At 45.4% G+C, this 22,321-nt stretch overlaps 2 protein-coding genes across 2 annotated transcripts; both read left to right on the plus strand.

Moving 5' to 3' along the window:
- The first annotated feature begins 30 nt into the window (after positions 1–30).
- Positions 31–10,943, plus strand: selenoo1 (selenoprotein O1). The gene is made up of 9 exons (XM_083654490.1): positions 31–656; positions 1,877–2,080; positions 2,276–2,453; positions 3,073–3,203; positions 4,837–5,114; positions 5,660–5,828; positions 8,700–8,885; positions 9,172–9,328; positions 9,646–10,943. The coding sequence occupies exons 1-9, from the start codon at positions 106–108 to the stop codon at positions 9,859–9,861; spliced, it is 2,070 nt and encodes a 689-aa protein (XP_083510616.1). The 5' UTR covers positions 31–105; the 3' UTR covers positions 9,862–10,943.
- A 447-nt stretch (positions 10,944–11,390) lies between these two features.
- Positions 11,391–20,386, plus strand: mapk12a (mitogen-activated protein kinase 12a). Its single transcript, XM_083654539.1, has 12 exons — positions 11,391–11,660; positions 12,689–12,818; positions 13,491–13,549; positions 13,694–13,805; positions 13,913–13,942; positions 14,140–14,187; positions 14,434–14,548; positions 16,281–16,352; positions 17,326–17,405; positions 17,578–17,656; positions 17,798–17,971; positions 19,379–20,386. The coding sequence occupies exons 1-12, from the start codon at positions 11,542–11,544 to the stop codon at positions 19,444–19,446; spliced, it is 1,086 nt and encodes a 361-aa protein (XP_083510665.1). The 5' UTR covers positions 11,391–11,541; the 3' UTR covers positions 19,447–20,386.
- Positions 20,387–22,321: the final 1,935 nt, after the last annotated feature.

Consider the following 22,321-nt stretch of genomic DNA (forward strand, 5'->3'; position numbering starts at 1 on the left):
CTCATTCCAAGTATCCGCTGTCTGTTCAGGGTTATGAAAGCATGATTCGGGAATATTTCCCTGCGCAGGCGACTATAAAGTAAACAGACAGATGGCCTGGATTGCATGGCTTATTTCGGTGTTCGTCTGACAGCAGCACGCACTTCTCTCGCCGGTGTGGTTCTGGTCAGACTTCTCGGTACTACCGTCAGGATGGACGACATGGGTCTGACGCTGAGTCGGTCCCCGCTGGAGCGGCTAAACTTCGACAACGTCGCCCTGAAGAGACTCCCCCTGGACGAATCAGAGGAGCCAGGGGTCCGCACAGTGAAGGGAGCGTGTTTCTCCCGGGTCAAACCGCACCCGCTGACCAAGCCCCGTTTCGTGGCGGTGTCGGCTGAAGCCCTGGCGCTGCTCGGGCTCAGCGCGGAGGAGGTCCTGGACGACCCGCTTGGCCCGGAGTATCTGAGCGGCTCCAGAGTGATGCCCGGGTCCCAGCCCGCCGCACACTGCTACTGCGGACACCAGTTCGGCAACTTCGCCGGGCAGCTGGGAGACGGGGCGGCCTGCTACCTGGGCGAGGTGAAGGTGCCGCAGAGTCCCCACCTGCTGCGGGACAACCCGAGTGGCCGCTGGGAGATTCAAGTGAAGGGAGCTGGACTGACGCCGTTCTCCAGGTGCGAGAGGTTATGCATCATCCACCATGGGCCGTTTGAGCAGAGCTAGAATAAGATGTTGAGACATTTTACCCACTGATGTCCATGCATTAATTTGGCTTATATTAAGTAATTTTAAATTACATACACTGACACAACACAACATTCTAGGGCCATTTATTTATGAACAAACACTGGTAGGTTGAATCCAGGTAATAGTCAAGCCTATATTAATTTCCCTTTTTCCTTTACCTATGCGATACCGTTTATAACTGTAACGGTACAGGGTGAGGAAGTATTCGCCACAGACTATCGGTAAGGATACGGGGAAACAGGATGAGGTCACTTAATTTCATTTCATGTAAGGTAGGCTACGTAACGGCATATAAAGTGTGTGTGTGTGTGTGTGTGTGTGTGTGTGTGTGTGTGTGTGTGTGTGTGTGTGTGTGTGTGTGTGTGTGTGTGTGTGTGTGTGTGTGTGTGTGTGTGTGTGTGTGTGTGTGTGTGTGTGTGTGTGTGTGTGTGAATGAATCATCCAAGGCAGCTGTCGTTCTGCACCTTCTAGTTCTATGTGTCTAAGTTACATCACTGCACTATATAATAATCACACCTCATGGATGTGCATTTATGCATACAACAAAACATACTGGCAATAGTACATTAACATTTACATAATGTAGGCTATTACCATTAGTGTAATCTCTCGAGAACCGATGGGTTCCCAGATTGCCATTAGTATAATAAATACATCCAAAATAATTACTCTAAATAAGTCATATGGCGCACTTGGCTGGCAGCCTCATAGAGGGAGTGGCTAAATTAACTCTGCCTCATTGCAGCTTTATGCACAGCCAGTAACTCATAAACTAAGTTCCAGTAGAAACAAAAGTTAGACACTTTTTTTTTCTTCCGTTAATGACGCACACGACTTGTGAAGACAGAACTGGAGCTGGGTTTCCATAAATAACCAGGTTTATTATAACAGTCTGCTGGAACGCTGCTCTGTAGATAAGGCGCACTACGCTTCCCGTGTGGATGATTTGCAGCTGTCGCAACACAGTGCAATGCACACACCTGTTTTACCCCTTTTGCAGGCTACAACAAACGAGGTTATGTAGGTAGAGAGAGGACTCTCAAGTTTTGTCCATTGTGTGAAAGGTGCTGCATCTCAACAACAGCAAGGAAGATGTCCCCGATATTTTGAACTTTGTATTGTGTCCCTCTCCACCTCTCCTCCCTAGACAAGCTGATGGCCGCAAGGTGCTGCGCTCCAGTATCAGGGAGTTTCTGTGCAGCGAGGCGATGTTCTTCCTGGGTGTTCCCACCACCAGAGCGGGCTCACTCGTGACCTCGGACAGCAGGGTCGTACGGGACATTTTCTACAGCGGGGACCCCCGCCATGAGAGATGCTCTGTGGTCCTCCGCATCGCCCCCACCTTCCTCAGGTGAGCATCCCCCACCATCTCTCATGGTGTGTAAAAGGCTCTATCTGGATGTTTGACTTGTGTTCTGTCATCTACCAAGTAATTGTTTACTCTATATCTTGACTTGTGTGTGTGCGTGTATAAAAATAAAAATAAATAAAAATAAATTATTTTTAAAACTGTGTGTTTGTGCATGGTTGTGCACTGTGCGAGCAGGTTTGGCTCCTTCGAGATCTTTAAGGCGGCTGATGACTACACGAGCCGACAGGGTCCCAGCTATGGACGCGATGAGATCAGAGGTCAGATGATGGATTATGTCATTGAGATATTCTACCCCGAGATCCAGCAGAACCACCCGGACAGGGTGGAGAGGAACGTGGCTTTCTTCAGAGAGGTGAGGAGCATAGGGGTGGGAATGGTGTTCTTTAGCAAATAATTGTGAAATTCAATCAAAAGAACTGTGAAAGAGGTGAGGGGCACCGACTCCCAGCCATCCACACACAACACAAGTCTTAAAATAAGACTCAAAACTGCACTCTAGGAATAGCCATTAGTCCAATATTAAACAATGTAATGCGTTGTGACTTGATTTAATAATAGATCAATGGTTTTGTAAGATTTGCTCAGATGAGTATGTAGCCTGTTGCTGTTCAAGGCCTGACTTTTCTATTTGGAGCCAAGAACAATAAGTTGGGTGCTCTCATCCTATTAAGCTGCTGCAGACGTCAGTGGCAGCCTGACTGCAGTGCTTGTGCTGAGTCACTGGGCCCTCTGCTTTCTATTAGATTAACATATTAACTAGGCATTACTAGGCATTACCTTCTAGACAGAGACATGTGACATTTTCTCATCGAATCAGTGAGAAAGAATATCATCTATCCTCCCGCAGGGTTATTGTTTTTCCCTTTGTGTTTTTCTTCTGTCACAGAGGGATGTCACTTTATTGGTGGACTGAACACACAACTCATTAAGCTCTAATGGGAAATGACTGTTTTCTGTTTCCCTGCATGTAGGTGGTGCTGCGTACAGCTCGACTCGTGGCCCACTGGCAGTGCGTAGGGTTCTGCCACGGAGTCCTGAACACAGACAACATGAGCATCCTGGGACTCACGCTGGACTATGGTCCATACGGCTTTATGGACAGGTCAGATGTCTTACAGAATGTTTATGGTGGTGGACAGTGGACTGTTAACCAGGATTATTTTAGCACAGCTACATCATGCATCAACCATAGACATGTCTCTCTGGCTGGTCTAACTCCGCTGCCTGTAGATTTGCCCTTGTTGCCCAAATACAATTTAGTTTTTTTTGGTATGGACACTTCTCCATTTCGGACATGCGCATAGTCATAGCGGCACCTACTGGAAACACAAAAAGCAGTTTATCTTGAGAATCGTTTGTCCGATTGACTTGAAACTTAGCAGTTGCACTGCTGGGAGCCCAATGGAGTACGGTGCCGAATTTCATGCAATTCAGACATGTGTATAGCGCCACCTATTGGCAACACAAAAAGTGGTTTATCTCGAGAACCATTCGTCCAATCAACTTCAAACTTGGCAGGTGTGTTGCTGGGGATCCAAGCAAGTACAGTGTCGAATTTCGTGCAATTCTACCAATCAGAACACGGCTTTCACGTATCTTGAGAACCGTTCGTCCAATTGACTTTAAACTTGTGGGGTGCGCTGCTGGGGACCTCCAACAGAGTACAGTGCCGAATTTCGTGCAATTCGGAAAAGTCATTTTGAGTTTGATGTAGTTAAATTGCACTTCACTGAAAACAAGAAGAAAAAGTATCAGTGCAAAATTAACACAGGGAAACATCCCATCTGGATACAGCTCAATGATGTGTCACTGCTCTCTGTTTAAACAGTAAATATTGTCTAATGTACTCACCCGTGTAACACTCAGACTCTGCTGTATTTGTTGAGAAAGGCCTGATGAACTTACATTTAATTTTCTTTTGAGAGAAAGAGAGAGCCAGCTGTTGTTCTGAGTTACAGGTTTCACTTCAGGAATGTGACGGAATACTCCTGTCTCTCCGGTGTTACTCCGCCTCTTACTGCAGTTAAAAGTTAATCTCAGTTCTGTAAATCTATGAACAGATTGTTGTTAAATTGAGCCCATAATAACTACCAAAGAACATGTCTGATGTGGTAATTAGCCTACATTGATTTTGCTGAGCAGCGACATAATGCTAATAATCCTATCATGTGAACAGTGCAGTACTAGCCTACCTGCTCTCTCCTGTTAGCTCTCTCCATCTCTCTCTTTTTTCTCTGTCTCCTCACCTTGTCCTTCCCTTCCCAACAGTCTTTACATTCGTCTCTGTCTCAGTGAAGAAGAAAAGTACACAAAGCTAAGTTAGCTGACTGGCTAGCTAATTCACTCATCTAGAACCAACCAGCCCTCATGAACAGTCCAGTCCACTAGTAAACCCGACAGTTCGCATCGTTCATTCAGCTGCCTGTCGCATTTCCTTGACATCAAGGACCCAAAAAAAGAAGGATAAGACATAACTCACATCCAATATCCTTCTTTTTTGGGATGATCTCAAAAGGAGGACAAATGAGCGTCCGTCTCAAGGCTGCGCCGGGGGGGCGGACACTGCATTTCAAAACCGGATTGTCCGCCCTTAAGGGCGGACGGATAACCACCCTAGTATGTATGTGAGCAAACAGCGCTCTGTGCAGCAGCGGGACAAACCGGCACTGCATTCGTTACCTTAATTCTTAATGTTTCATCAGACTTTCTAAAATGTCTTCACTTATCCCTCCCAGGTTTGATCCAGATTTCATTTGCAATAACTCAGACAACTCCGGCCGCTACTCCTACCAGGCCCAACCGGCTGTATGCAGGTGGAACCTGGTGAAGCTAGCAGAGGCCCTCGCCCCGGAGCTGCCGCCGGCCCGGGCCGAGGCCGTAATGAAAGAATACACGGATCTCTACAACGGCTTCTACCTGGAGAACATGAGGAAGAAGCTGGGCTTGCTGAGGAAGGAAGAGCCTGAGGATGAGATGCTGACCACTGAGCTGATGCAGACCATGCACAACACAGGTTAGATATTGCATGACATGTATGGAGGAGGCCACGGAGTCTTTGGAGAGATCATATTATGTTCTAGTGCAGTGGTTCTAAAACTTGTGTACATGTACCTCCTAGTGGTACGTGGAGGTACTGCAGGGGGTACTTGAGATAAAGTGGGAAATGGAAAAATGTAAGGATAAATCAAGAAAATAAATGAAACTTTAAAATGAATCTGCTCAGGAGGTACTAATTGCAGCTGTTTCACTACATTCCTTATTTTGTAATGTTATATTCTTCAAAAGTTGGGTTATCATTCATTCATTGCATCATATACTATAGTTTCCTCTTGCCGTTTTCTAAGCAAAATGTTGTAGTCGGGTAAAGCGGGTACTTTGATTCAGAAATCAGGGAAAGGGGATACTGAAGACAAAACAGTTTGGGACCTACTGTTCTAGTGAGAGGAGATTCAGAATACATGACATTCTATACAGACTTTATATAGGTTATCGAACATAAACAGCATAAACAACTACTGGTACAGCAGCATGTCTTCACCCCTTCTGTCCTCCTTGCAGGTGCCGACTTTACCAACACCTTCCGCAGCTTGAGTCAGATCTCCTGTCCCACTGAGGCAGAAGGTGAGGGAGAGGAGGGCATGGTCAAACAAGCCACAGACCTGCTGCTGGAGCAGTGTGCCACCCTAGAGGAGCTCAAGTCGGCCAACAAACCATCTATGGATCCACGGTGAGCAACTCAAGGCAGCAACAGACCTCTCACACTGTTCATATTAGTTATACATGACTGTGTCATACAGAACCTAGTTTAGGGTGACCAGACGTCCCGGTTTGTCTGGGACAGTCCCGATTTCAGGATGGGCGTCCGGGGTCTCGACAGATATCTCTCGGGACAATTATGTCCCGGTTTTCAATACTCACGAACAAATTGTGCCGGTTTCCACCACAATTAAAATAATGATAGTATTATACTTGTTTTCCAGTACTTACGTAGATGTTTATCATGTTCTATCATGTGGAATGAAGTTTATATTTAAGTGTTTTTATTTGCACGGTAGAGTACAGTACACATTGGTTCTAATCAGACAATCACATTTTCCAATGAAACAATAAGTAACTCAGAATGTACAGTCTCCCTCTATTTTCTTTTTCACAAATAACCAACACAAAAAAACAACAACAAATTCAGACAAGAAAAGAAAAGAAACATATATATATACACACACACACACACACACACACACACACACACACACACACACACACACACACACACACACACACACACACACACACTCCAATATCACAACAATGAAAGTGCTTGTAAAGCTTATGCATGGCATACGGTCCCACACGAGTCACACATCATCCCTAACCTCGTCAAGGTAGGCCAGAAACGGGCCCGAAACAACCGAAAATCTCCAGAGTGAATTGATTCTCAGGAACCTAAGTCTCTCCATCCGTATGACAGAGGTCATACCTGCCAGCCATAGCTGAAAAGATGGTGGGGAGGGGGACTTCCATTCCTGTAGGATACGTTTCTTGGCAACGATTGTCCCCTGTGTCAGAGCTTGCTGCACAGCTGTAGGAACAGTCAAAGAGGAGTCCGAGCAGCCGAAGATGGCGAGCTCTGCCTCCGGCTGAAGGGTCACTTTGTAGGCCTTAGAGCACCAGTTGAATACTTTGGCCCAGAACTCAGTCAGTGAAGGGCAAAACCAAAAAGCATGAGACAGAGTGCCCTCCGATACATGACACCTGTCACACAGTGGTGAGACAGACGGGTAAATCCTGTGCAACTTATGGTTAGGATAGTGAAGATGGTGAGTGACTTTAAATTGAATCAGTTGGTGTGTCTACTATTAACTGAGCAGAGTTGTATGACAGACAGACTCCTATTCCATAGAATGTCAGATAAGTCAATGCCAAGTTCCCCCTGCCAAGCTTCTCTAATCGTCTCAGTAGAGGCTGTGGTACAATTGTCAAACAGACATACAAATCTAGAAATAAGATGCTTGGAGTGAGGAGGGCTCAGCAGTACATTGAAAAAGGCATGTTCATTTTGGAGCACTTCAAAAGAGTGAATCTTGGACCGAACATAGTTTCTGAGTTGCAGGAATCTGAGCTAGTTCGTGCCGGGCAGCTCAAACTTCCTCTTTAGTAGATCAAAGGATGAAAAATGGCCATCTATGTATAGGTCTTTGATGGAGACTAGCCCCTTCTCACTCCAAGCATGGTAGTTTCTGTCTGACCATGGAGGCAGAAAAGTGTGATTGAAACAAATTGGCGTATAGACAGAAACATCCGGTAAACTCAAAACACTCCTAATTTGGTTTAAAATTCTGACAAGAGTTTTTCACAACAAAACATAGATTTCCCAAGGTCCCAGGGTTCATGTGGAATGAAGTTGAGTGAATCTCCATATGAAAAAAGTACACTGTGAGAAGCAGAAAGCAGCCAGGACCTGCAGCGCTACAAAATACGGCCGAATCAAAGCTCTATAGATCATGACGGAGGTATCACTCTGGCCCTAAAATAGTGATACATCTTCCCTTGATCTGTCCGATAGAGCAGATCTCAGCAGAGCTGTGTGTGTGTGTGTGTGTGTGTGTGTGTGTGTGTGTGTGTGTGTGTGTGTGTGTGTGTGTGTGTGTGTGTGTGTGTGTGTGTGTGTGTGTGTGTGTGTGTGTGTGTGTGTGTGTGTGTGTGTGTGTGTGTGTGTGTGCGCGCGCGTTTGTGGGTGCGTGGGCGTGTGTGTCTGTATGTCTTTGTAAGGGAATTTCCAACAGCTAGAACAGACCATTTCACAGCTGGGCTACAGGTGTAAACTTCTAGTTTTCATATTTGGTAGCCTAGGTCATGTCCATAAGCTGGTTGTGAGAGGCCTTCAGATCGCTGGTCTCCCAAAGAGAAGGGCCAAGCAGTTAGCGAAATATTGTTCAATATCTACTATTATCGGCAGCCGCTCAATATGGAGGAGGCGCTGCTTTTTGTACCCATGAAGTGGATACTGACCGCAATCTTGCATTACAGTATAACTGTATATATCAACCTGCTATGTTATCATCCTGTGTGTTTCTTATGTGTATGCATTATTGTGGTTGCGGTCTGGGCACTCTTGTAACTGACTGACTCCCAGCATTTGACTGCACTATTACTGTTTATGTCCTTTGCATACTTGTATTTATGTGGACATAAATAAATATTTCAAATGTGTGTGTGTGTGTGTGTGTGTGTGTGTGTGTGTGTGTGTGTGTGTGTGTGTGTGTGTGTGTGTGTGTGTGTGTGTGTGTGAGAGAGAGAGAGAAAGAGAGATAACAAGGGATTTCATCCGCCATTCATTTTTCCATAGACATTTTGTAAAATGCTTATAAAAATAGTTTTACTTTGTCAAACCAAGCGATTCAGCTATATTTAAAATCAGGATAGACCAAAGAACATTTCACTTAGACCAAACCTTAAAAAATAAATACTGTGTGTGTGTGTGTGTGTGTGTGTGTGTGTGTGTGTGTGTGTGTGTGTGTGTGGGATAGACACAGAGCACAGATCATTGTTTATCCTTGGTTAATCTCTTTTGCTCTTAACGATTCCCTTGTCTTGACAGTGAGCTGGCGATGCTGTTGTCAATGTCCCAGAGCAACCCGTCACTGTTCCACATGATCTCAGACAGGAAGACAATAGCCAAACAGCTCGAGAAGCTCATGAAACTCAAAGAGCTGACGGAGACCAGCCAGGACGAGCTGAGGACCAAACAGACTGAGGAGTGGACCCACTGGATCAGCTGCTATAGGTAGAGGGGGGATGATTAATTACATTGGTGTAGAATTAGGCCCAGGAAGGAGAAAGGGATGAAGACATGCAATTGACATGTAAAACAAGAGTAGAGGGAGTGGGTGGAGGAACTGTACCACAGATAAAATTACCCTGGAAGCAGCAGAAAACATGGAGGGGACGAGAGATGTTGGGTGGATGAAGATGGGAGGAAGTGTGACTGATAAATGTGCAGACAGAAGGGGAAATGGAGTTCGCCACGGTGACTCATGGCTGTTTTTGACTGCGTGTTATCGCCGCTGCAGGAAGCGTCTGGCTCGGGAGCTGGAGGGCCAGAGCGACGTGCAGGCGGCGCAGGAGGAGAGGGTAAGGGTGATGGACAGCACCAACCCACGCGTGGTGCTCCGGAACTACATTGCCCAGAATGTAATAGAGGCTGCTGAGAATGGAGACTACTCTGAGGTGAGGCTCTGATGCATGGTGATGTTTTTGTCAAACTCACTAGGTTAAAAAACGGAGAAAAAGTAAATATACACGTGTGTGTGTGTGTGTGTGTTTACTTTGCATTTGCAGTTAGAAAAATTCAGAAAGCTTTGTTGCCAATGTTTCTACTTAAGTCAAATGTTTATATGAATAATGAAAAACCAACAAAACTAACATTGCATTTGTGAGAGCAATATGTGTTCAAAAAATACATCCTGTTAATTCCCAGCAACTTACTGTAGAACTTCCTCATTTAAGTTCAACCTGATCCCCTTTTCCCCCTGTCTGGACGGTAGGTCCAGCGGCTGCTCAAGGTCCTGGAGAAGCCTTTCTCCTCCCAGCCCGGTCTGGAGCTTCCCGCATGGACGGGCCAAGATGGAGCAACGCAGCAGGGAGAGAGTGACGAGGGAGAGGAGCAGCAGCAAGAGGCGGTGTCTACATCAGCTGACAAAACTCCTGTTCCCTACGACAGCAAGCCCCCAGCCTGGGCTAGCACGCTCTGCGTCAGCTGATCTTCGTAATGCCTTCCTCGACAGTTAGCTAGCCTGCCTAAAGTGATAGAGAGAGTTGATTGGTCTTTCCCTCATATGTTTTTAATTGCCCTCCCCTCCGTTACCTTCACTGTACAGCTCTCTCTATTGCTTCGGCAGGCAGTTTCATGGAAGGCAGCAGCATGAGGCAAGACACCCCAAAGGCAAAATAGTCAATACACTAGCTAAGCAGAGAGGGAATGAGTTGAGGTTTGTTGCTAAATATATATTACAAATATGAAATCCATGCCATGTGTAATGGGAAGCTATTTACCATCTGTTAAACTTAGCAAAGAAACGTGTTCCCTCTCTGCTTTGTGTTTGGCTAGTTATTAATGAAGACTCAGGCAACCAGTCCTACAGTGACCTATCTGAGTCTGACAAACCAGGGAGTGTCCCCTCAATATTTACCAAATATAATGTGTGTAAAAGTGAAAGGGAGTATTTACACTTGATGAACTAAGCCGCAGCAGGTAACACGCACAGTATACTCAACATGATAGAAAACGTTGCCTTTTGCCATTGTCATAGTAGCATTTTCATATAGGTAAACACACAGCATCACATTTTGTAGTCTGTTGTCTCATATATTTGAGAACATTATTCAGGAAGCATTGGAACTGCCATTGCCCATTGTGAACCAGAGTCAAGTCAAGACAAAAATGGGAACTGTAGGCTATGTTATGTGAATTAATGACCATACAAACTGTTATAATGGAAAATAAATGGGAAATGAAATAATGGGGGGAACAATCATTAATTCCCTTATTATTACTTTGTCTGATCTGCAGTGACTGCTGATAGGGCTGAGGCACCACTGATCATATTGCCTGTTATCAGTCGATCTCTGAGGAAATTCTTGGTGGGATCAGATGATCTGTTGGTTTTACAAGATTGTGGAGCTCTTTCATTAGAAAGCCATCAAACCTTCGCTTTTTTTGCTAAAACGATGTGACAAATTGACATGAAATGAGATTACAGTTGCTGTGGAGTTTTATTTTTCCTTTAAATAAGAGTTATACAATTGACAGTTTCAGTCCAACCTTTCCAAATAAATTATGCTGTCAGTACGTGTGTACATTGTGTGTTTCTTTCTGGAAATTTCTGGAACTGCTCCTCATGTAGCTACCTTGTCTCTAACCACATGTCCTAGTTGCGTGTGGAATGTCAACACCCTTGGGCGTCAGTTCGCTGAGTTGATGCACAGGTCCCAGCAAGTCCCACACCTGGTTAAAGGCATACGAAATGTTTCAGACATGTTAATGTTTACACAGTTTACGACTCCTGGGCCTGGCGATGCGGAATAAACAGTAATTCAGTTCCCATGTAACTAGGGCAGGTTTGGTTGCGGTCCAAAATGCGCGCACCTGACCTGACTGACAATACATTCAGTAATCTCTGGTCAACTCAGTTCTCAAATTTCAGTGCGTCTCCTGGCTCACCGTGCTTACAGCCCTACGGCGACTCGGGAGTGGCTTTAGCAAAGATGTTCTGCTTTTAGTAGTGGTAACCTCAGGGTGCGCCCTGCGCTGTTGACGCGCTGCGCAACCATCGAGGGTGAAAGGCGCATAGGTGGGATGTGGGACAATGGGTGTGTAGGACAGAAGAGACCAAATTGCCCACGGATAACCACTATAGACTCTTTATTTAGGTTGAAGTAAGATGTCTAGTCGAGTCAGACCCGGCTACTGCCGCCAAGACGTCAACAAAACCACATGGGAAGTACCGGAGCGCTACCGGGACCTGAAGCAGGTGGGGACGGGGGCTTACGGGACAGTATGGTAAGTGAAATTAGCGAAATCAGAGCAAGCGCAAAGGACAAAGCAATGCGGGCACTGTGACCGCACCGCTGGGGCTTATGTAGAACATTGCAACAAAGCGCACCCGGCAGGACAGATGGCGCACCGTCGCTCGGCTGCTGTGCTGTGTCGTGTGTGTGAGCCATATTGAACAGCAGTGTGAATTGTGAAACAAAAGAAAAAAGTAGCTGCGCCCCGCTGAGCACATGCTGCTCCACTTCCTTGTACCTCCGCTGTGATCTGGCCACAGCCATCAGACATGTTTATCCCCGCTAATCATCTCACACATTATTCAAATGATATGAAGAACGCATGCAGATTGCTCGGTGAAATGCTCTCGTGAAATTATTTCTAAAAGATGCGCTCACTGACAGCTAGTTACACCATGTTTTACAATAAACAGCAGTGTGTTGTTGCCCAACCTTGTGGTCTACAGTTAACTCTGGCGTCCCACACACATTATCTTTGTGCGTCTCGCAGCATGATGGGGTGTCCATTGTTGTTATCAAATGATTAACCCTGTGTGGGCGGGTCCTAAACTGTGTTGACTGGGTGAATGCCCTATGATCGACTTAATGGACCCCTTTCACGGTGGCCATTTTGTGTCGAAAGGGCAGGACCAACACAGGTGCAAGCAGAACACTAATGACAGTTTCCAAATTCCATGATTGGAAGTTGGAAACCCTCATTAGTGTTCTGCTTGCACCTGTGTTGGTCCTGCCTTTTCAACACAAAATGGCCACCGTGAAAAGGGTCTTAGGAGAAAGGGCTGGTGGTGGGATATACCACCAGGCACCAGGATAGATAGATCGGAAGATAAGGCCAGATAAATCATACCTAGATCAGAAGATAGGATAGATAAATCATTGATCACTTTCACTGATCAGTGATCACATAGGAGGCCATATACCAATTCATGAACTGATACTAGGATATTGTTTCATCATGCTAGTGATATACAGACTCTGGAGGATATCGTCTTACACCCTGTTATGTGTTCCTCCCCCCAGCTCAGCAATGGACTCCAGAACAGGAACCAAAGTGGCAATCAAGAAGCTCCACAGGCCTTTCCAGTCAGAGCTGTTCGCCAAGAGGGCCTACAGGGAGCTGAGGCTCCTCAAACACATGAAACATGACAATGTGAGAATCTGATAAAACACCATGCATAATCAGTTCTAATTCAGTGGTCCAGGGCGTCTGGGTAGTTACAGACAAGCGGTACTTCTGGATCGGTCAGATGTTCCTACACAGACACATTTGGCTGTTTGTGCAGGTGGGAAGCTGGTGGGATAGGAGTCCTGGTCGCTGCACTAGTGCCTCCTCTGGTCGGTCGGGGTGCCTGTTCGGGGGGAGGGGAACTGGGGAGAATAGCCTGATCCTCCCACGTGCTACGTCCTCTCAGTGAAACTCCTCCTCGCACATGTATTGGAGGTACATGTGTGCTAGTATACAGTACTACTCTCCCCTGATCGGCAGAGGGGGTGGAGCAACGACTGGAACAGCAGGGGAATTGGCCAAGTACAATTGGGGAAAACATGTGAGAGAAAAATCTTGATAAAAGAAATACTGGGTTCAGACCCTCAGGACTGCAGTTAGAATTGCAGTTATGCTGTTTTAGGTTAGTGCAATGGCACCTTTACGCTGCTGACTGACTAGATGGAGTCTAGCCAACTGAGTATTCAAATGGTTTTTTAATTCCCAATGAGCCGAGGGATATACAATTGTGGATTCTGTTAGCACAATCATTTCAGTTAATACCAGCCTTTGTGTGAGGCTTCTGTATTATATTTAATTTATGTCCCCCTGGTGCAGGTGATTGGCCTATTAGACGTGTTCACTGCTGACCTCTCTCTGGACAGATTCCATGACTTGTGAGTACAGGTTATTTTTCTGGCACAACCCTCAGGATTGTATTACTCTCTTCACTGAAAAATGTTGTATAGTATACATATACACCGCTCCTGCCAAAATAGTTTCTTTGTTTTAAAGTAATCGTAATGATTTCTTCCTCAAAGTTATCTGGTCATGCCCTTCATGGGGACAGATCTGGGGAAGCTGATGAAGCTGCAGAGACTCTCAGAGGAGAAGATTCAGTACTTGGTTTATCAGATGCTCAGAGGGCTTAAGGTACTTTCAGCATGCTGCCTGACCTGTGCATAATGTAGTACTTGAATAATTTACTTGAGCAATTATTCTTTTGTTGATTGAATCGCTGTTCTATTCTTTCACAACAGTATATTCATTCTGCTGGTATAATTCACAGGGTAAGTTACTTATTTTAATGATGTGTGTGTGTTTGAGATTGTGTTGACACATGCTTATTAAATGAAAAGATAATTGTTTCCTATAGGAACACCTTCCTCATTTTATTACTCTGATTATGACCAGATAATAACCTTTTTGTGTGTGTGTGTACGACTGACACAAACTAGACCCGCTCCTCTCATATCAACTATTGCAGGACCTCAAACCAGGAAATCTTGCCATCAACCAAGACTGTGAGCTCAAGGTACAGTGAGCACAACACATAAAGCACACGCCCAGGGCTCTGATAACCAAAATAAACACAACCAAGCATGTCTCTCATTGGCTTGTGAATATTGAAGCTATGGTTTTATAATCAAAAAAATAAACGACCTGTAACTATTGATGCAATTTCCTGTGCACAGCTTCACTGCCTCTATTATAATGATCAGGGTAAGATGATGGATTTATTTGTATCTTAAACATACTGTCTCCGGTCAATTCATGGCAGATATTGGACTTTGGTTTGGCGCGGCAGGCGGACATTGAGATGACGGGGTACGTGGTGACGCGCTGGTACAGAGCCCCGGAGGTCATCCTCAGCTGGATGCACTACACTCAAACTGGTGAGGATCTTGGTCTGCTTTGCAGTGTCAGCAGGTTTGGATTGATCTAAAAGAATATCTGAAGGGTATTGGCTTTGACAGATTTAGGGTCAGAACCCCCGCTCTCTGATACACTGACACTGTTCTATATCATCAATCTGTGTAATCTTTGTGATTCAAGTGTCAATTAACTTTTTTGCTGTACCCACTTGACGTCAGCCTAGGCCATTTTCCTCTACTTCCGTTTGTGATCCCCTACATTTTCCAGAATGCCCCAGGGAACGTTTCACATCAGTATAATTAGAGGTGGACTTGGGTTACACATGTAGGGGGAGAGTGCGATGACGATGCGATAGAGAGCATATTGAGAGCAAGAGAGCAGGAGTTTTTCCAGTCGAGGAAAAAAAGTCACATTCCTTGCTCAAAACACAGCATGCCTCGTAGGCGTGGCTGCATTGCATTCTGGTAAATTGAGGCTGCGGTCAGTGTAGAAATTGGTGCCTCTGGTATGATGGGTTTCCCCCTGTATGACTGTTGAATGTCGTGCAAAATGAGGAGTCTAGAAAGAAGATTAGGATGGAATGAGACCAAAACTTGATGTTTTCTACTTACTACTATTGATGTTTAAGATACAGTAGCTGTCGCTTTCTACGAAAAACAAATTCTGCTAATTGCCTGCTATCAAAATCCACAGCTGCATTCATTGCAAATATCTTGACATGACATTACAGTTTGGCCTGTTTTTGAGAATCGCCACCAAAAATGCACCACTAAGCCACAATAAAATGGGCCCAAGAATGTAACGCATATCAACAACAGCTGTTTTTGTAGCAATAATAAAGTGCTTTAGGGTGGATTTTTCTTGAAGGTGTAAAAGTTAGGATCTGGTAGTGTTGTAAAAACTGACTGAATGTGGGTTACTCTTCAAGCTTTGGCTTTGGCAAGTGGGAAACCGATCAGAGGTAGATGTTTCAATGGTGTTTACCGTATTCATTTTCTTTACAGTTGAGGTGTGCTTGGGTGAGTGAGTAGTTGGAGGTGAGGAAGTGGTGGGTTGTGGGAGTTGGAGTCCAGGGAGTCACTTTTGTACAGTTGTATAATGTCTATCAGTGGAATCAAAGGTGAATAATCCTTGACCAGAGTAGTCAATGATCTACTAATTACTATGTTGATTCTTTTGACTTAACGTCATTGTTGCTGCTTCTTCACGTGAGTGCAGTTTTTGATACCTTGGACAGCATATTTTTAAACCACTGGGAGAAGCATATTGTTATCCAGGGCAGGGGGCAGTGCTTTCAGGGTTTTTGTCATATTTATCACATAGAACTCAGCGTATGAGTTACAATACAATTTCTGGATTTTCTGAATTCTGATTTTCTATTTATATTCAAACACCCCTTCAACTTCATGTTTTTAATGTGATTATTTTATTTTAATATTCAAACATCTTTTTAACATTGATGTTTTTAACGCGGTTGTTGTCTTTTAACTAATTAGATTTCCTTGCTGTATGTTTTGTCCTATGTGTTCTTTTTTAATTGTAAAGTGTATTGGGACCATGGTGTCATGGTGATTCTGCACTTTAAATAAAATTGATTGATTGATTAATAAGCACAAGTATAGCATCCACTAGGTGGTGCTCTGTTATCATCTTGCTTGGTATCGCAGGCGCTATTGTTTGGAAAAGGTGCTGACGAATGAGTTCTGTTTAGCCAGCATGTTTTCTCTAAACGCTCTCGTCTCTCCTCCTCAGTGGACATTTGGTCTGTGGCCTGCATCATGGCCGAGATGCTACAGGGGAAACCTCTCTTTAAAGGCAGCGACCGTATCCTTTCAACACCCTGACCCTCTCCCACTGCCATCACACACACACACGCACACATACACACTCTCACACACACACACACACACACACACACACGCGCGCGCGCGCGTGGATTTTGCTGCTTTTCAACCAGCTTTGTATCATTACAGTGTCGGTCGTATATGCAGTAGGTATATATAGTGGGTATATACGTATATTTCACTTCCCTCCATCTAGGCAGCACTGAGAGATCCCAGTTCGTCTGCCTGCAGAAACTCTGCCCTGCCAGCTGGTGCGGCTCATTAACGCTTGTTACGGCTCTCGATGCAATTCTCCATGGGGGGGATGCAGGCATACAAAAAATAAACAAATACATCTATAGTTCAAACAACAGCCCTCAAGCAGAACATCTGTTCACTTCCGTCTCCAAAAATACATCATTTGGAGGCGGAAAGTGCCTGTGAATGAACTGGGAGCCTCTCGGTGCAGGCTAGATGGATGAACTGGGAGCCTCTCGGTGCAGGCTAGATGGATGAACTGGGAGCCTCTCGGTGCAGGCTAGATGGTTGAACTGGGAGCCTCTCGGTGCAGGCTAGATGGATGAACTGGGAGCCTCTCGGTGCAGGCTAGATGGTTGAACTGGGAGCCTCTCGGTGCAGGCTAGATGGTTGAACTGGGAGCCTCTCGGTGCAGGCTAGATGGTTGAACTGGGAGCCTCTTGGTGCAGGCTAGATGGTTGAACTGGGAGCCTCTCGGTGCAGGCTAGATGGTTGAACTGGGAGCCTCTCGGTGCAGGCTAGATGGATGGAAGGTAAACATTCTTCATTTACACATACAGTACTACCGACATTGTAATTGTAAAAATACAAAGCTGGTTGAAAATAGACAAATTCCTCCTTTCAGATGTAGTTTTCTCAAATTGCTTATCATTAGGAAAATATTGGCTCTAATTGTCTTTAAATATAACATTTGACCCTTGACCCCAGTTCCTCAGACCTAGATCAGCTGACTGAGATCATGAAGATCACAGGAACACCGACTCAGGACTTTATATCAAAACTACAATCTGATGATGTGAGTTCAGAACACGCTGTCGCAGAACGCACACATGCATACATACACACACACACACACACACACACACACACACACACCCACACACACACACACCCCAACACACACACCCCCCCTCTATTATGAACAAAATGATTTGTTCCAGATGAAATGGTTTGATTTCTCTTCTCAGGCCAAAAGCTACATCAAAAGTCTTCCCAAGGTGGAAAAGAGAGACCTTCAGGGCATGTTTTCCAAAGTGAACCCACAGGGTAGGACGTTCTCAGCCTTCTGATTTGATTTATTTTCAAAGACCTGCGAGCACTCGCCTTGTCAAATTCCGATTGGATTTCCTGTTTCCACTCTTTTTTTTCTTCTTCTCCGCTAATTCCCTCCTCCCCTCCTCCCCACAGCCGTGTCTGTGCTGGAGCGAATGTTATTGCTGGACCCCGAGAGCAGGGCCACTGCCGCCGAGGCGCTCTCGCTGCCGTACTTCTCCGAGTTCAGGGAGCCCGAGGAGGAGACGGAGGCGCAGCTCTACGACCACTCGCTAGATAACACGGACCTGCCCCTGGACCAGTGGAAACGTAAGGATGCTGCGGGACAAGAGTTAGACTAATGAGGGGGCACGGGAGCAAGGAGGAGCTCTGATAATGAAAGGATGTCATGTCAGAATGATGCTAGGATGATGAAGGACAGGGCGAGGCGGAGGGTTGGAGTTTTTTGTGTGTGGGTTCATTGATGACTTTCCTTTATATTTGTATTGAAAATAATATACATATATGCATTGATACAGTTATCGAGCAACATCATCTATACATTTCCCCACAGATTCCTAGCCTTTCACACGGGAGGGCCCGGTTGTGTCCCGCATGTGGACACGCTGTGTCCGAAGTGTTCAGTGTTTTAAGCCTAACCTTAACCAAGTTGTTTTACCTGCCTAAACATAACCAGGAAGCACCACCGGCGGTAGCTCACATGGTAGAACGCGTATCACAAAGGCTTAGTCCTTCGCGTGGCCGACCCGGGTTCGAATCCGACCCGCGTCATGCCACCAGGGCGGCCAAGTGGGTCCTGACCCCCCCCCCCCCCCCATCCTCCAAAGCTGAACCTGTTTCAAGATTTCTTTTGGAAAAAAATAGTGTTGATAGATATATATTCCCCCGCCCCCTTCCCCCGAAACCCCTACCCCACCCAATTACTCTTGGCCAATTCCTCCTGCTGTCCCAGACCAGTCATTGCTCCACCCCCTCTGCTGATCTGGGGAGAGCTGTAGACTAGCAGCACATGCTTCCTCCGATACATGTGTAGTCGCCACCCGCTTCTTTTCAAATGACAGCGAGGAGTTTCACCGGCAGGACCTAGCACGTGAGAGGATCACGTTATTCCCCCCAGTTCCCCTCCCCCCAAGCAGGCGCCTGACAGACCAGAGGAGGTGCTAGTGCAGCGACCAGGACTCATACCCACCGGGCTTCCCACCCACAGACTTGGCCAATTGTGTCTGTAGGAACGTCTGACAAGTACTGGGAATTGAACCCGGGTTTCTGTGGTGGTACAGTAGGAGACACTACTAGGCCGAGCGGGTCCCATGGTACTCGTGGCTCGCTGCCAGCTCTAGCTCTAGCCGCGGCCCGCGAGTCGAGCCCCCGTGTCGGCTTGCGGGGGCTTGACTTGCCGGCACCCACTCACGCCACCGGGCAGAGCTTGCTTTTTTATCCACATTTAGGCTACCGGTCTGTTGGGAAATGTATACATTTCACGTTTTTCTGCATTTACCGTAACATACAGTATAAAGCAAACAACCCATTCTTAACAACTGGGTTACATTCCCCCATGTGAGTAATCATACTGTTCACATGGCTCTAATTCAAATAGAATAAAAGACAGACAAGAAAACAGGTTTATCAATCCCAGCTTTCTTCCATTTTTTCTCTAGCTTGAGGTTCTGATTGATGTCTTTTTTCCTGCTTTCTTCTCTCTGCTTCACCCACTAGGTCACACCTTCACGGAGATCTTGTCCTTTAAGCCTGTTGTGCTGGAGTCCAGGGAAACTGCATTGTGAAAGACAAAGCGTTGGATTGTGAAGACGTGGCACTAGACTAACAGGTTTTTTAATTACAATTTCAACTGAGAAACCTGCTTATTCTGTGACGTGGATTCATGGATTGTTTGTGGAACCAGTCCAACATTTTTAATAAGAGCGAGCTGCTGTTTTTAGATCTCCTAAACATTTGTATCTACTGTATGTCTTTTCTACTGTCTGTATGTCTTTGTTCTCTTTCCAGTCCATTAGGTGCTCAGTGCTTCCTGAATCTAGCAGTAGTCTTCAACAACACACTACAGTGTTGAGGATAGCTCAGTTACATAACCCCAACTCATGTACTATTACTTTAATAATTAACGAAGTAATATTGCATGACTTCAAAAGATGGCAGTTATGTCACTCGGTTCAATCTTTTACTTGTGGAAATACACATGAATTAGACGTTTTAGCCAAATGTATTCTTATAATTAATTATGACCAGCATGCCTTATTTGAAGTTTTTGTGGGTTGTGAAATTATAATTTAAAAGTAGCACAACTAAACAAAGTATTGAGTTTTAATCTATTACTTTGTTTGACTTTTTTTGTATAACCTCCCCAACACTGACTACTTGTGATATTTGACTGGAATAGCTGGCTAGTGTGTGTGTCGTTGTGTTTATGTGTGTGTAGTCTATGTCTGCGTGAACACATGTCTGTTGTAACCATGTCATTCCTCCCAATGGCCTTAAAGATGATGGTTAAAGAGAAACACCATTGAGCCTGCGGTCATGCAGAATCTCTGTCGGGTACGCACAAACATTCACGTTATGAGTTCATGCCAGAAATGCTCCTATTTAAATCAGATTGTGTTTTTGATAGGGCAATTTGCACAAAGCACACATTTGATTTCTATGTTGACTAGTGAAATAATATTTCTATCACCAGACATGCTTTTTTATTAAAGATTATTTTTGAAAAATGACTAACTATGAGTATGCTGTGTTTATTTTTCTCTCAACTAAATTGATTCAGGGTCAAAACAAAACATGGATAGTGGTTCAACAGTAGCCTGGGTGAACCCAGCCTTCAACGTGACGTCACAGACTATGCCTGTAATGTAAGTTTCTTCATGACTGATAGTACATAGAGGTCACATGGAGGTTGGGTTTTTACCCAGGCTAGTTCAACAGTATGATTCACAATCACATTTTGCTTTTTTGAATTGTACATATTTATCAACACTAGGTGGCAGCACGAACAAGCCATTGCACATTGTATGTTTGTTCTTATTTGAGAAATGTAAACTGACAAGAGATGAGTTGGGGCAGTAGCTGCTGCATTGATTTATCTGTATTGCATTTATCACTGTCAACCGTGTTCCTTAATCTGACATGATGGATGACTGTTACATTAGAAACAATGTTTCAACATTCCTGGAGACGGCCTGTTTCCGGGGATGCTGATGGCTCTTCTGTACATTCTCCACTCGCGGGTGTAGAATTTAACAAGCTTGTCTTGAGTGACCTCCAGGACCCTGCCCTCCGAGGCTGCCTCCCCAGAGGATGAGCTTCCTCCCCGGGCCTGAAGCTCCTCCTAAAACTGGGTGCATGTTGTACCCCCCCCTTCTCCCGTCTCCCAGGGGTGCTGCTGGATAGTTCACTCAGAAGTCACAGAGTTCTGTTCCCGCTGCAGACAGGAAAACAGAGGGGAAAGCACATTTTTCACCCCACCACCCCCTCCTCTGTAATACACAGCAACACATGGACCGTCCCCCCCGTCCCTCTTCTCTCTCTCTCCTCCTTGTTTGTTATCCCTGCGGTTTATTTTCAGAGCATGTTGGATTTAAACGGCATATTTCCTAAAACACGCACATCCAAAACAGTCACATGCGTGCACCCGTGTACACAGACACGCATGGCACGCACCGTTGGATTCACTACACACAGAGACTCAGGAGTACAGTACAGTATGCGTGGAATGGCAACGATGCCCAAACACACCGAGCTGACCGGGGTCACTCTTGTTTCTTAAAGTGGAATGCCGGTTAGAACGGTGTTGATGTGATGCGCCTTGGGGAAGGCGCATCACCGGGAATCTCACCATGGTGAGAGTACCGACACTGTCTTAGGTTTCAAAAGGGCCTTGATTGGACATTCTCCTAACTCCTATAACGGCACACGCACTATACACTCTTGCTGTGGCCCTGAACCGAAGGGATTCAAGAGTTAAATTGCTTGCTGGGTATGCGAGATGTAATTTCATAGTAACACAGAGGCAGAGTGCTATTTCGATACAGCCAGGCTTGGAATCTCTTCGCTTTGTGTCATTTGTCGCACAGCAGGCAAGTTAATGATGAGATAAATGGGATCCCACATTCTCCCCGTAGCAGCAAAGTCAGCTCTTTATTTCCGTTCTAGTTTGTCAGTTTTAATTGAGTCGGAGCCCGAGGACAGAATGTCATCGGTGCATCTGAAGCACGGTGACAGTGTTTATTCTGGAAAATGATTTGGCTCGTCCTGTCCTTGAGATAAAAGAGGATAAAAGAAACGCCTTGAATTCAAGGGCTCAGCCAAGATAAACGGGCCCGGAAGTTTACCAGGAGGAAACGTGAAAAGACACAATCAACTTCACCGAGTGTCCTTGTTCCAACTCTTATTTGTGGTTTTTACACATATTTTATACGTTTGCGTTGCAGGGTAGGCTATTTGTGTACTTGATGTTCACCATGCTCGCTTCCAGATGTGGGCTCTAACCAGTGGGAGTTGGATGTGCAGCAGTCATGGCTGCTCTGTGGCTGCTTTACCGTGGTCTGCGTTTCCTCATACATGACTACATGTGTCACGGACATCGCTGAAGGGAGACTGAGTGATGTTCTGAATGAGAACAGACAGTCCTTTTCCACAGGCCTATCA

The sequence above is a fragment of the Poromitra crassiceps genome (assembly GCF_964638095.1).
Source record: "Poromitra crassiceps genome assembly, chromosome: 18".
NCBI lineage: Eukaryota > Metazoa > Chordata > Actinopteri > Beryciformes > Melamphaidae > Poromitra > Poromitra crassiceps.

What these genes read in the sequence shown, in the direction of transcription:
- mapk12a (XM_083654539.1), top strand. Translation starts at nt 11,542, where the DNA reads ATGTCTAGTCGAGTCAGACCCGGCTACTGCCGCCAAGACGTCAACAAA. An exon ending in AACACATGAAACATGACAAT is followed by an intron (nt 12,819 to 13,490) that starts GTGAGAATCTGA and finishes CCCCTGGTGCAG; the next exon opens with GTGATTGGCCTATTAGACGT. An exon ending in ACCAAGACTGTGAGCTCAAG is followed by an intron (nt 14,188 to 14,433) that starts GTACAGTGAGCA and finishes AATTCATGGCAG; the next exon opens with ATATTGGACTTTGGTTTGGC.
- selenoo1 (XM_083654490.1), top strand. Translation starts at nt 106, where the DNA reads ATGGCTTATTTCGGTGTTCGTCTGACAGCAGCACGCACTTCTCTCGCC. An exon ending in CCATACGGCTTTATGGACAG is followed by an intron (nt 3,204 to 4,836) that starts GTCAGATGTCTT and finishes TATCCCTCCCAG; the next exon opens with GTTTGATCCAGATTTCATTT. An exon ending in CACTGGATCAGCTGCTATAG is followed by an intron (nt 8,886 to 9,171) that starts GTAGAGGGGGGA and finishes TCGCCGCTGCAG; the next exon opens with GAAGCGTCTGGCTCGGGAGC.